Genomic DNA, 12,776 nt, shown 5'->3' with positions numbered 1-12,776 from the left:
TGCACAAAGTCGGGTTCAAACCCTTTGTTCCTAAGGAGAAGCTCCACATTTGGGCTTCACTGCCGACCACGTGCTGCTACACTGAATGGAGTGTTCATGGTGAGATTGTGTCCCAGCATCTGCTACCTAATGGTTAGGAGTCTCTCTCTCAGCCAGTGTTTTGGTGTTTTTTTCACAGGAAGATGCTTCTTCTATAGTGTATATTTGTTGTTTTCTTGGAACAAGGTGAGTTCCTTGCGTCGCCATCTTGAATGAAAACCTGGTTCTCTTTTACTATTCAGTTTTCTATTCAAATTCCTTTATTAGCTTAAATATGACCGCCATGCTTTTTAAAATTTGTTTGTTTGTTTTTTAAATCTCTTCTCCAGAATTACAAAAAGAACCAAACATTCTTAACTGGTCATTACCAATGGCTCCCATAAACTCTACATTCAAATGAATCATACAGTTAATAGAAGGGTAAACATGATGCTACCTAATGTTTATACTTATGCAGGTATCTAAAAATAAAAAAGAATTTGGCTCTTTAACAATAACAATATATACAGAGAAATCCATTGATTATTTAAATCTCTTAGCAAAGGACTTGGTCAAGGTTACTGTTTGACAACTTATCATTTGGTTCCTGTTTTCTTTACCACCAGACAATGAGGTCTTTGTACCTGGGAGACCTACAGGTGTTGGTCAATTCTACTGTTTTCATATTGTATGACTTGGACAAATGATAAGCCATGCTTTTCTCCATTGCTATGATGATGGCAGTTTTGGCTTTCTCCACTATCTTGGAAGTAGACTACCAAATTCAGCTGTCAACTCTTCCGTTCAATGTGGATCTCACTGAGATACTATGGAACTCTGTATCAAATATTGCCAGTTGCGTACCCAACATTTGTTTTACCCTTCTCTATCACAAAGAGAACACTGATTTTCTAAATGGTGACTAATAGTCCAGTTAAAATATTCTTCATACTCCCTTGCAGCTAAGTATGGCCATGTGACCATGTTGTGGTTAATGAAATGTAAGGGAAGTTTTGATAGTGCCCCTTCCTTAACAAAAGCAAAGCCCAGCAAGGAGACCTTCTGTTTTTCACTCTTCATTCTTTCCCTTCTTCCTGCCTGGAACACAATGTAATGTCTGAAAGAGGAAACTATTTTGTGGCTAGGAGGATAAAAGACATACATTACGAAAGACAGATCAAAAGATTTGAGTTTCTTGATGGTATTGTTGAGTTATTGTAGAATACCCTGGAAAGTCTGCATTCAGACTTCTTGTTACATGAAACAAATAAACTCTTATTTGGTTAAATCACTACAGATGAGTTTGTATTATATGCAGCCAAGTACAAACCCCAACCAATACAACCTGCAAATCTAATAAGGTCTTCATCTAGGACTCATCTGGACCTCAGTCCCCTTCCCATCAGTGGAGACTCCAGGTCATTTTTGGGGTATAGGAGGAAACAGCTGGATAACATTTATAAAGATCCTAGTAGGAGGAATGTTACATGATTATAGGGATATATTTTTAAAAATATATTACGATCTTTTTCTTTTATTATTTATTTACTCCTCATCCAAGGATATGTTTATTGATTTTAGAAAGAGGGGGGAGAGAGAGAGAAACATTGATGTGAGAAAGAAACATCCACTCGTTGCCTCCCATATATACCCTGACTGGGATCAAACTCTGCAGCCTAGGTATGTGCCCTGACTGGGAACCGAACTCACAAGTTTTTGGTGTGTGGGACAATGTTTCATCCAACTGAGCCACCCATCCAGGGCACAATCTTTTTCTTTTAAGCAGAACCCTGTATACAACATCTCTCCTGCCCTACCCCACCCCTACATAGCCAGAAGCATCCATTGCATCAGGGAAGATTAGAATTGTTAGACCAAGAAAGCAAAGACAAAGGCAAGTTAAAAGTAAAGCTTAACTGATTACCATGAGGTCCAGTTTGTACAAGAAGGACAGAATAAATGCATGATTTTTAAACAAACAAAAAAAATTCAAAATAATGAGTTTATTCTCTAATCCATCAGCAGTGACCAATCATTATGAACTTGTAGATATAATCATATTTGATGTATTTGCAACATTGTAATTACCAATTTTTGGTGCTCGAATTGACCCATCCTTGCCTAGTGGGAGCTTATTTGAATTGGTTTTTAGTCTTTTTGACAACCCTAGTGTCTGATACTTTCCTTGATTTCTATAAATATTTACAAACAAAATGATACGATGTCTGGGATTTGCTTTAAAATGATGGCGTGAGAAAAAGGGAGTATAGATGAAACAATTGGCCATGAGGTTCAAGCTGAGTGGTGGCCACATGTAGGTTCATTGGGCTCTCTTCTTACATTTGTATATGTCTGAAATTTTTCAAAATAAAAAGTAAAGATAAGGTTCAGCCTATAACTTCCAAAAGAGGACCTCGAAATCCTTAGCAAGATAATGGTCTTAAGTTCCGGACTTTGATGGGAGAAAAAGATTTAAGGCTTTTCTTGTATCGAGGGTAAGTGTAGACGAGGTCTAAGTATAGAATTGTACTCAAATTCATAGGGTATGAGCTTTCTGTGTATGACCCACATTCCCCCCAGTCCCAGAAAGGCATTTTAAAAAACTTTAAACAAGTGGAAAGCAAATACGAGTGTGGAGGGTAAGGAGGATAGAAAATCTTCATTGAAAGTTCCAAAGGTTTCTCAGGAGTTACTGTTGGCAGTTTTGGTGGTGGTCACAGGGCTGGGTGTCCCTCAGGAAATGGTTTGTCTCATCTGCCTCCACTCTTAAGCCCAGATTCTTGCCTCTAATCTCCAAAAACTCATTCATTTTCTTGTGGTCAACGGGTTCTTGCTTTACAAACAGAGCAGGAAAGAGCAGTGAGCTGGGAGGCCAGAAGCCAGCAGCTTATGAACCCTGTAACTCAAGATGGCACTGTGTCTTGGGTCTGTTGCATTACACATGAAATAATCCTTCAGTGTTCCAACCACCCAAACCCGAGACTCCAGGAACAGACAGCCCTGCAGGCCTTCATGCCTTTTCACCCAACATCTTTTCCACCTTTACACATTACATCACCTTCTAAAGAAATATATGACTGTTGTCACTTTTTGCAGATAACTAGGGAAGCGGTAACCCGGCATAGATGACACCAAAGTTAGCAGCACACTCAGGCTTTGGGAATCAGGTGCGACACCGACCTGTACGATTTCTCATCTCTGTCCTTGCCCGCCTGCAAATCCTGACCCCAGTTCCCACTGCGGAGAAATCTCCTAAGAGACGGCTGCCGGCGTCGCCTCTGCTCCCAGGGGGCGTGGAGGACAGGACGCGGGAGCTGGGCGCGCTGTGGCCACGCTCCCCGCGCAGAGCCGAGAGGGAGGGGCCGGAGGGGGCCGGGCAGCACCAGAGGCGGCGCGCCGGGCTCGCCGCGGCTCAGTCTCTTTCCGAACCCTGCCCCGGCCGGTAGGAGCGGGGGCGAGCGCCAGCAGAAGCCGGAGCCCGGGCCTCGGAGTGGTAGAGGGCTGGGGAAGGCGGTGGACCGGAGCGCGGACAGCGCTAGGACCCCTGCCGCGTGCGCGTCCTCCTGTCGATTCCGGTAAGTGTGGGAGGCCGAGCCTCTGCCAGGCTTGGTAGCTGCATTGGTCGTTGTCCCTGGAGCCTGGTTGCGCGCATCCCGTTGCCGCGTCGCAGGCTCACAGGTGGCTCCGGGGTGGACCTGGGTGCCCCAGGCCCCACAAGGAGTTAGTCAACTCTCTCCGTTCTGGGGCGCGGTTTCCGAGCCCCAGCTTCTCCCAACCAACTGCCCTTGTTTCCGGCTCGGGGTGGGGGGCGCACGGAGCGGTGCTTCTTTTCCCCACCTATACCCACAAACGATTCGGGGAGATGCGGGCCAAGCAACGCTCCAAGCGGCATCTCAGCTCCTGGCTTGCTAATGGGACGTCTGTCCTTTAGTTTTATTTTCCTATTAACCCACCAGGGAAAGTTTGGGACCACACAAGGCGAAGTTGGGGCGCAGCCAGGGGCGCTCTTCGCCGGCAGAGGCCGCTCCCATGGAGCGAAGCGGTGGGTTTGCAGGTCCAGCCTGGCGCTGGCTGGAGCCGATAGTGCACCCTGGGAGTTGAGTCAGTCTATGCCCGTTGCCCCGGCTGGCTGGCTCAGCACTGTCTGTGACAGTCCCCGGAGAGCTGTGAGTCGTTTAATCATTCGTGCTATAAGTATAGACATCTGCCGGCCAGCCGGGAATCTCTTTGACAGGCGCGGTTTATCTCAGCAATAAGAGCATGTCCTCCTGGTTTGACTTGTGCTCTTGCTCTGCAAACCTGAGCTCTAGCTAATCTCAGTGTTTAACTGGTATGTGTTTAATTAGCTTATTTTACACCTGCGGTGATCTCAGCGAACGTCTCTAAAGTGAAATCGTTGATAATGAAAAACAAAAAATGTTTTTAAAGAAAGGGAGAGAAACCTTGAGAATATCAGCTGTGTGTCTGATGGTTATTTTACCCATCTCCTCTGTGGGATAGAGAATGAAAACTGCTTGGATATCTATCCTACTAGAAGAATCAGTGCTGGACTATTTTGGGCAGATCTTGTGGATGGAGGTATTGCTGCAATTTGCATATTGTTTATGAAGTACACATTTAGTTTCTTGAAATAGCCTACTTGCTAAGAGTTATTTCATTTACTAAGTTGTCTGTTTCAAATATGACTAAAGATTGTTTTTAGAAATGAGCTTTAGCTGAAAGCATTGTCTAGATGTTCCAGGAAGACAGTTTGTTCATGTCGAAAATTCTATTGTAAACTTAAATTTTTCAAGGGCTACTTTTCTGCAACTGTTATAGGAGAAGCTTTTCATGAAAAAAATAAGATCCTGATATCTTTATGTGTTCAGGAAAAGATTGCTCTCTCCTCCAACACTCAACCCTTTCCAAATGACAGATTACATCAGAAAGGTGTACCTGCATCTGGAATTACGTAAATGGACTAAAAGAAAACAGTGAATAATTGTTGTCAAGTAGGTATGTAGTTCTAAAAGAAGTGATATCTTTCTAGCACTGGAGGAGGAGGGTTATTTATTATATGACTTAAGGTGGAATCAACTGATAGATGTTCATCTATAAAATTTTTATACGTAACGCACACATCTACATTTTCTACACCAAATATTGAATTTTACCCAAGTGTTTGAGTTTGTATATACATTATTGTAAGTACCTATAGTATGTTCCACATTGTATTCTTAGTGTTTCGTGTGCTTTAACTCATTCTTAAAGCAATCTTTGGTGTTAGACATTGTAAGTGTCCTAATTTTTTAAATGGGAAAACTGAGGCATAAAAGAGTTAACTCACACCGCTATAGGATAGGACTTTATCATATCTACAAAGTTCTTTTTGTAAAAAAAAAAAAAAAAAAAGAAAAAAGAAAGGAAGGAAGGAAGGAAAAGACATAGTTTATGATTTACTTAAACTTGTTTTGTTTTTTTTTTTAAGTGTAAATGTCAAAAGTATTCCCCGTGAAGCACAGGAATCCCTGACTGTGGAAGTGCCTCACAAACACCATTGACTATAAAGCAAGGCAGAGTATGAAAGAACCATCTGGTTGATCTTACAATTGGAAGACCACCACATCACCAGAAGACCCAGGATGGATCTCCACCAAAGCACCACCATCACTTTCCTAGAGAAATGGTGTTCAGATAAGTCACCATCTGGCTGCAGGAAACATTATAATGTCAGGAAGAAACTGAAGTTAGTTCGAATCTTAGGTCTTTTCATGGGCCTGGTAGCCATCAGCACTGTCCCATTTTCAATCAGTGCCTTTTCTGAGACAGAGACACAGAGTACAGGAGAGGCCAGAGGTGCAAAGGGCCCTAAGGTAGCACATGGTTACCTTCAGAGAACTCTCTTAGATTTAAATGACAAGATTCGGGATTATACTCCACAGCCACCTCCTTCTCAGGAAGACAAAGATGAGAATAGCACAGATCATGACCAAGGAAACTACCCAAGAGACATCTTTTCCCTCGAGCAGCGAAGAAAAGGCGCCATTGTTCTCCATATCATTGGTATGATCTACATGTTCATAGCCTTAGCCATTGTCTGCGATGAGTTCTTTGTTCCTTCTCTGACTGTCATCACTGAAAAACTGGGCATCTCTGATGATGTTGCTGGAGCCACCTTTATGGCTGCGGGCGGCTCAGCCCCAGAACTTTTCACATCTCTCATAGGGGTGTTTATTGCCCATAGCAATGTGGGCATAGGCACCATTGTGGGCTCAGCAGTGTTCAATATCCTCTTTGTTATCGGCATGTGTGCTCTGTTTTCTAGAGAAATCTTGAATCTGACATGGTGGCCACTCTTTCGGGATGTGTCCTTCTACATCATTGACTTGATCATGCTGATCATATTTTTCCTGGATAATGTCATCATGTGGTGGGAAAGCTTGCTTCTCTTAACAGCTTACTTTGCCTATGTGGTTTTCATGAAATTCAACGTCCAAGTAGAAAGATGGGTGAAGCAAATGATAAATTGCAATAAAGTCGTCAAGGTGACAGCACCAGAGGCCCAAGCAAAGGTTGGTGGTGGTGGTTACTTATTTAATGTTCTGAATTATTATGTTTTTGAGATCTGCCATTTTTTAAACATGGTGTTTTCGGCTGCAGTATTAGGGTATTAGGCTGCTTTCTACAGTTCTCTTATAGCCGGGCTAACATGGCAGTGAGAAAAATAGAGTGGGAAGGGAAGTCTTGTGGATATTTACTAAATTCTCAACATATTTATTTCAGAGTAAAACACTTGTAAATATAGATAACGTAAGTATCCCAGAGCAGACTCAGAAAACACAATAATTTATCTCTTCTTTTCTGAAAGTAATGTAGTGATTTTGTGAGCAATTTAATTTTCACGGGAAAGCATGTGTGTGCGCACACGCCTAGTGAGTTGTACAGCTTTTTCATTTTAAATGCACACATGGCAATTACTATGAATCATTTCTTTAAAGATGGGTAAGGAAAATATTTTGTTTGTGTCACCTCTATCTTTCATTCAACAGCCTAAGGCCTAGCAGAAATGGTCATTGGAGTGCATCATGTCTGTCCTTGATCCACTCAATAATGCTTCAGCTCATTCAGCAAGGAGCTGATTGGGATCCATTAAAGAGAGTCATTGGCAAGCCGTGCTGCCTGCCTCTGTAGCTCCATGGCCCATTTTGCATGCCATGATAAACATCACCCAAAATATTTTTATGATTAATTTTGAGGGATTTTTAGTGACAGTAGCGGCCATGCTACCACTTAGATGGTGAGCGAATTGGTAGAGAGCATAAAAGAAATTGTTCTGCAAAAATGTGACTTCTAACATTGGAATGTTGTCTCTGAATGTGATTTTAAACAGAAAACTAAAATACATATGCACACTTCGTACTAACATCTGGGAAAATTCCCATGTATGCAAAATGTTGAGTGGAAGGTGAGATATTTTGTTCAGCGTGGAAAGAAAAACACTATACTAATTTAGTATAATTCCTTTATGGTCAAGTTTGATGACCCATCCATCATTTCTGTAGCACCCATGAAATGGAAGCAAAGTGCAGCAAAGAAACCACCAGTAATATTTCTATTTATTACATGCAAAAGAGAACTGTGTATTTTCTAACGTTTCACTCAGGATATGGTTGTTTGTTAGAAACTATAGCAAGAAAAAGTAACTTTGCAATATACTTGCCAATTAGTATTCAAATGTGATAACTTAGTATATATCCTTGAGGGCTTAAGACGGGGTCATCACTGAAGCCCCTGTCCCTTCTCTAATTTTGTAGCCAAAAAGATGACCCCTCAAGTCCTCTCCTCAAGCCTGATTAGTAGTTTGAGTGGTTTGCATTAACAGTCTGTGTTTATCCCAACGAGAGTACTGAACAAATGCCAAGGGAAAAGCATATCTTTTAGAGGCAAGGAAATGATTTGGTGTCTTATAAATATCCTGGGCATATCAAGGGTAAAATGTCTTTTTGAGAATGTTAACACTTTTTTGTTCTGTTAACTCATAGTGGAGCTTCATTAACTTAAGACACAGGCTCAGCTAAAGATTATGTTGGTGACATTTATGAAAAAGGAATTTGCAGGGCAATGCAATGGTGTATTTCAGATTGCAGGGGGATTTTGAATTCTGATTGGGGGCGGGTTTCATGCACTTGGGAATAACTTTTTAAATACAGTTTACAGACAGTATTTAATCAATCAGAAGCCATTCATTAAAGTAGCTTTAGCAGGATTTTTACCTGCTATGTTAAGTGACTGTTATGTCATTTTTATGATCATTTAAAAGTCAGAAACTTAGGCTCATATTCCTTAATGGTCATTCAAATCCATAATTTAGTGCTATGCTTAATAGAATGTGTATTTTAATTTGGAGATTCTGGGTTTACCTAATTAAAAAAGGAAGGAGGTTATATTCATGACTGTTACTCCTGTTTCTGATTTTCCTCCAAATGTGTTCATGTATTATTTTCTTTTTAGCACCATATAGTTTTAATTTATCCCTTTTAACTAGTATTATTTCTTTTGGTCTTCATTAACTAGATTAATTATAAATATTAAGAAAACATAATTTTTTAAACATAGCAATGACTTAAGAAAATTTTTTTTTATTCTGTAGAGAAAGAGGGAGAGAGGGAGGGAAAGAGAGAGAAAGAGAAATATCAATCAGTGGGTTGCCTCCCGTATGTGCCCTGACCCAACCAGGGACTGAACCCGTGGCCTAGACATGTGCTCTGACAAGAAATTGAACCCACAATCTTTTGGTTTCCGTGATGATGCTCCAGCCAACTGAGCCACACCAACCAGGGCTACATAACTATGTCTTATTTGGTATTCAAAATGCTTGCTTGTTTGGTAAATCAAAAATGCTAGAACATAGTTATACATTTTTAGGTGGAACAGTACATAATGGTGTGTGATTTCCTTCAGGAAATTTTACCTTGTCAATTTCACTGTTTTGAATTATTGCTGAAAATTTTTGTTTTCAGCAGTTAGTCTTTATCATTCTCCTGACTTCAGAATCTTACAGAGATTTTGCTCCCCTAGCACTATAAACATAAGATGCCCTAAAGATAGATGAGTCCTTGAGTGTGGCCATATAATTCTCAGATCTGCAAAGTTGATTTCTGGCTGTATACCCCACCTTTCCTACAGAAGTCAATACTTCTAATATCATCAGGACACTCCAAAAGAAGACCCTAAGCCAAAATGCAGCCCTCAGTGGTGTCTTCACAGAGAGAAATGTGTTCTACATGAAGTTAGGAAGCAAAATAGTAAGGATGTCTTCATGCAGAGCCACTACATTGTCTTATTTGCACAATTATGGGGCATAGGAGTTTGAGAAATAGAGGAAGCATATTTTAGATACTTTCGTACAAATCATCAAAAGTTCTTGCTAAAAAATCATCAGCTCTGCTGAACTCTCGTCAGTGAAATATCTTTGAAACTACTTGCTTCATAGACAAGTTGAAAATTGTAATTTGGTTCTTTTATTGGTGATATATGTCATGGAACAACTGTGAAATATGGAAAAATGGGAACTGGTATTTTTTTCATAAAGTAATAGTTGTGATAGTTTTCCATTCCATTTAATTTTCTTCACCCTGTGTGTTTTTTATTTATAATTATTTATTTTAGTGATAATATTATCCTTCTAAAAAAAATGTGTAGTATCATGACATGATAAAGGTACCCTGGGCTTTGACTCAGTGAAAGAAGGGATTTAACCCCATAAATGTGAAAAGCCCTGTGAACGCAGAGAAGTCACATTAACACTCTGAGCCTACTAATGAAAGTAATAGTACCTATTTATAAAGTTCAGAAAGTTATTAAATGAAGAGTGTTAAGCAGCTAACGCAGTGCTTGGCAGTTGTGCTTTCAATAAATGTTAGTTTTATTCCTTATCAAAATAAGTTACTTCAAATTTGAGAATTTAAAACATTCCTTGAAGGTTGGAATTTACCCCTGTGAATCAGTAAGTTAAGCAGGCCATGTTGTCCCTTAGAGGCAGATATTATTTGACATATTATAATATTTATAAGCCCTAGTTCATACACAGTTCAGTTCATATACAGTACAGTTCAGTTTATATTATTATAAACTCCAAGGAAACCTCCAAATGCCTTTGTTGTCCTAAAATTTTATTGCATAGAATTTTGCGTGAAATAAGTAGGCTATCAACTGGGGTTTAGAAAGATCTTTGCTAAGTAGAGATTTTTGTCTTAATGGTATTTTTATTTATAAATGATTGAGATTCTCAACTAAAACTTTCTCCATAGCTGATTAGGAATAAGTCTGAATCCTGAAGGATATGAAGCTGAGGAGTTTCAGAGCTTCAGAGCATTTTGCTATGCGCGTGGCTGGCTGCTGAGGTCTGTTGATCTGCTATGGTGCTAGGCTGTCATTGGCCTAGAAAGCAGCTGTCCGTGGTATTTCCCTTCTTCTTGACTTGGCAATGTAATCTGACAGCAAGTCAGCCCCGTTGTAATGAAGGGAATAGTCTAAATAAAGATGCTTAAAGCTGGATGGTTGAGGAGCAGGCTGCTTAGTAATTTAGGTATGTCTTGCTTTATTCAGTTTGTGTGTTCCTGAAAAGTTGTTTGTAAGCAGGATTTTTGCAATTTAAATTGTTATGAATGTTCATGGGAAAATCAGAATTGAAATAATGGTATAAATATTCCTCATACAGTAAAGTATTTCTTATAAACCACAAATAATTTTATAAATATGAGTGTATAGTCTCAAACTTGCTTAAGGCACAAAATATGTTATAAAACTCAACCTTTGCTTCCCCTGCACACCCAGTAAATAAACTAGTAAAATAATTGTACAAATTTCAAGGAGAGTAAATTAAGGTTGTCCTTATAATAAGTAAAAGGATATTATTACTTAATAGACTTGAAAACTCTGTTCTTCTCAAAATAAAATTTAAGCATTAAAATTATTAACAGACTACATGCCTGTGAATTACGTAGGGATACAGAGTGGCACTATTTTCCTTGTTTTGTTCTCCTCTACTTATATTAAAAGCAAATCTTTCAGTTACTGCATATGATTCAGAGAGTGAATAGGCATTTTGAGAGACCCAGAAAGTCCAGTGAATTTTGATGCACAGAGCGCACATTCCCATGGCTGTTCGTCGTGCTACTCTGGTTTCTCCAGCAAAAGATGATCCAGGGGTTTCCAACCTGTGGCCCGCAAGCTGCGTGTGGCCCAGGATGGCTATGAATGCAGCCCAATACAAAATCATAAATTTACGTAAAACATTATTAGATTTTTTTTTATGATTACATATCACAGTGTATTTCATGTGTGGCCCAAGACAACTCTTCTTCCTCCAGTGTGGCCCAGAGATGCCAAAAGGCTGGATACCCCTGAAAATCTGTGAATCTTTCTGGCAATGTTCAGAGGAGGCATCATTCCACATACCTCCCTTCCTCTTCTTCTTCCTCTCTGCTGTCCCTTTATCTCCCTCCTCCTCCCCAAACCCCCTTTTCTTTCCTTTTGTGTTAAAACCAGATAATTTGTATTTTAACCTTAACAAGGATTGAGATTTTTATGTTAAGCTCCTCTCTGGCTGTTGAGACAAATACACATATAAACTGCAGATTTGACTGCTTTAGCTTTTTTCATTCTTTTACTTTCAACCCTCTTTGGTTTCAGGTAATTCTCTAATAAACAGAATATAGTGGCATTTTGTTTTAGTTTATTAATTATTACCTTTTGACTGGAAAGTTTAGCTTATTTACATTACTGTGATTACTGTTACATTTGGACTCTTTTCTATCATGTTATTGTGTACTTTCTATTTGTTCTTTCTCTTTCATTTTATATTTTTTCTTGCCTTTTTTTGGATTGATATTTTTTGTAAATCTGTTTTTCCAACTAATAGTTTGGAATTTATATGCCTTATTTCTATTCTTTTAGTGTTTGCTCTAAAATTTTAACATGTGTATTTAACTCAACATTGTATAAATTTAATATCTTTATACTCCTGCTAAACAACATGGTATAAATTTAATATCTTTATACTCCTGCTAAAGTTCTAAGACCTTAGAACTTTAATTCAACCACCTCTCTTGCATTGTGTAAGATTTGAAATGCATGATTTAAGTCCTACCTTGATATTTTATAACAGCTTTACTGAGGTATAATCTTCACTTTTAACCCTACAAATTAGACTTCATCACTATACCATCAGTACTTTTAGATTTATCCATGTTTTTCTCAGTTTCTGCCCCCTATTCTGTTTCTCATATCAGACTTCTTTCCTATGACTTTTTTCCCCTCTACCAACTTACATTCTTTATCAATTCCTTTAGCAAGACTCTCTTCAGGTAAATCCTCTTGATTTTTATTGCTTAGCAATGTATTTTACTTTCATTCTTGAAAGACAGTTTTGGTGGATAGAAAATTATTTCTGCATCCTGTTTTGAAAATAAAATTCCACTGACTTATATTTTTGCTTTCAAAAAAGTGCTGTTCGTGGAAATATTGTTCCTTTGTAAGAAATCTGTCTTTTCTCTGACTACTTCTAAGGTTTCTTCTTTGTTCTGGGGGATCATCATTTTCCTTATATGGTTTTTGTCACTTATTTATCCCCTATTTGTGATTCATTATACCTTCTGATTTTGAGAATTAATACTTTTCATCAATTTTGCCTCATTTTTCCTATAATCTTTGAGAATTCTAATTAGATATGCCGTCTCAACCTATCCTCCATGTCTTTTAAGTACTTATCTTGTTTT

The 12,776-nt window shown here is 39.0% G+C and overlaps 1 protein-coding gene across 4 annotated transcripts in view; it reads left to right on the top strand.

Moving 5' to 3' along the window:
* Positions 1-3,495: 3,495 nt before the first annotated feature.
* Positions 3,496-12,776, top strand: part of SLC24A2 (solute carrier family 24 member 2) — a 236,597-nt gene continuing 227,316 nt past the window's right edge. For 2 of the 4 annotated variants that reach the window (XM_054583207.1, XM_054583204.1), the window contains exons 1-2: positions 3,496-3,593; positions 5,486-6,569. In XM_054583207.1, coding sequence (XP_054439182.1) covers positions 5,640-6,569 — 930 coding nt within the window. In that variant the 5' untranslated portion in view covers positions 3,496-3,593; positions 5,486-5,639. Of the gene's footprint in view, positions 3,594-4,515; positions 4,597-5,459; positions 6,570-12,776 lie in introns of those variants that run through there. The other 2 variants (XM_054583205.1, XM_054583206.1) reach the window with 2 other exon arrangements.

This window comes from Pteronotus mesoamericanus, unplaced genomic scaffold (assembly GCF_021234165.1).
Source record: "Pteronotus mesoamericanus isolate MK-2021 breed Mesoamerican mustached bat unplaced genomic scaffold, CSHL_Meso_final contig_73, whole genome shotgun sequence".
Classification (NCBI taxonomy): Eukaryota; Metazoa; Chordata; class Mammalia; order Chiroptera; family Mormoopidae; genus Pteronotus; species Pteronotus mesoamericanus.
Note: the sequence above shows the minus strand (reverse complement) of the source record. Positions and strands in the feature narration are given on the sequence as shown.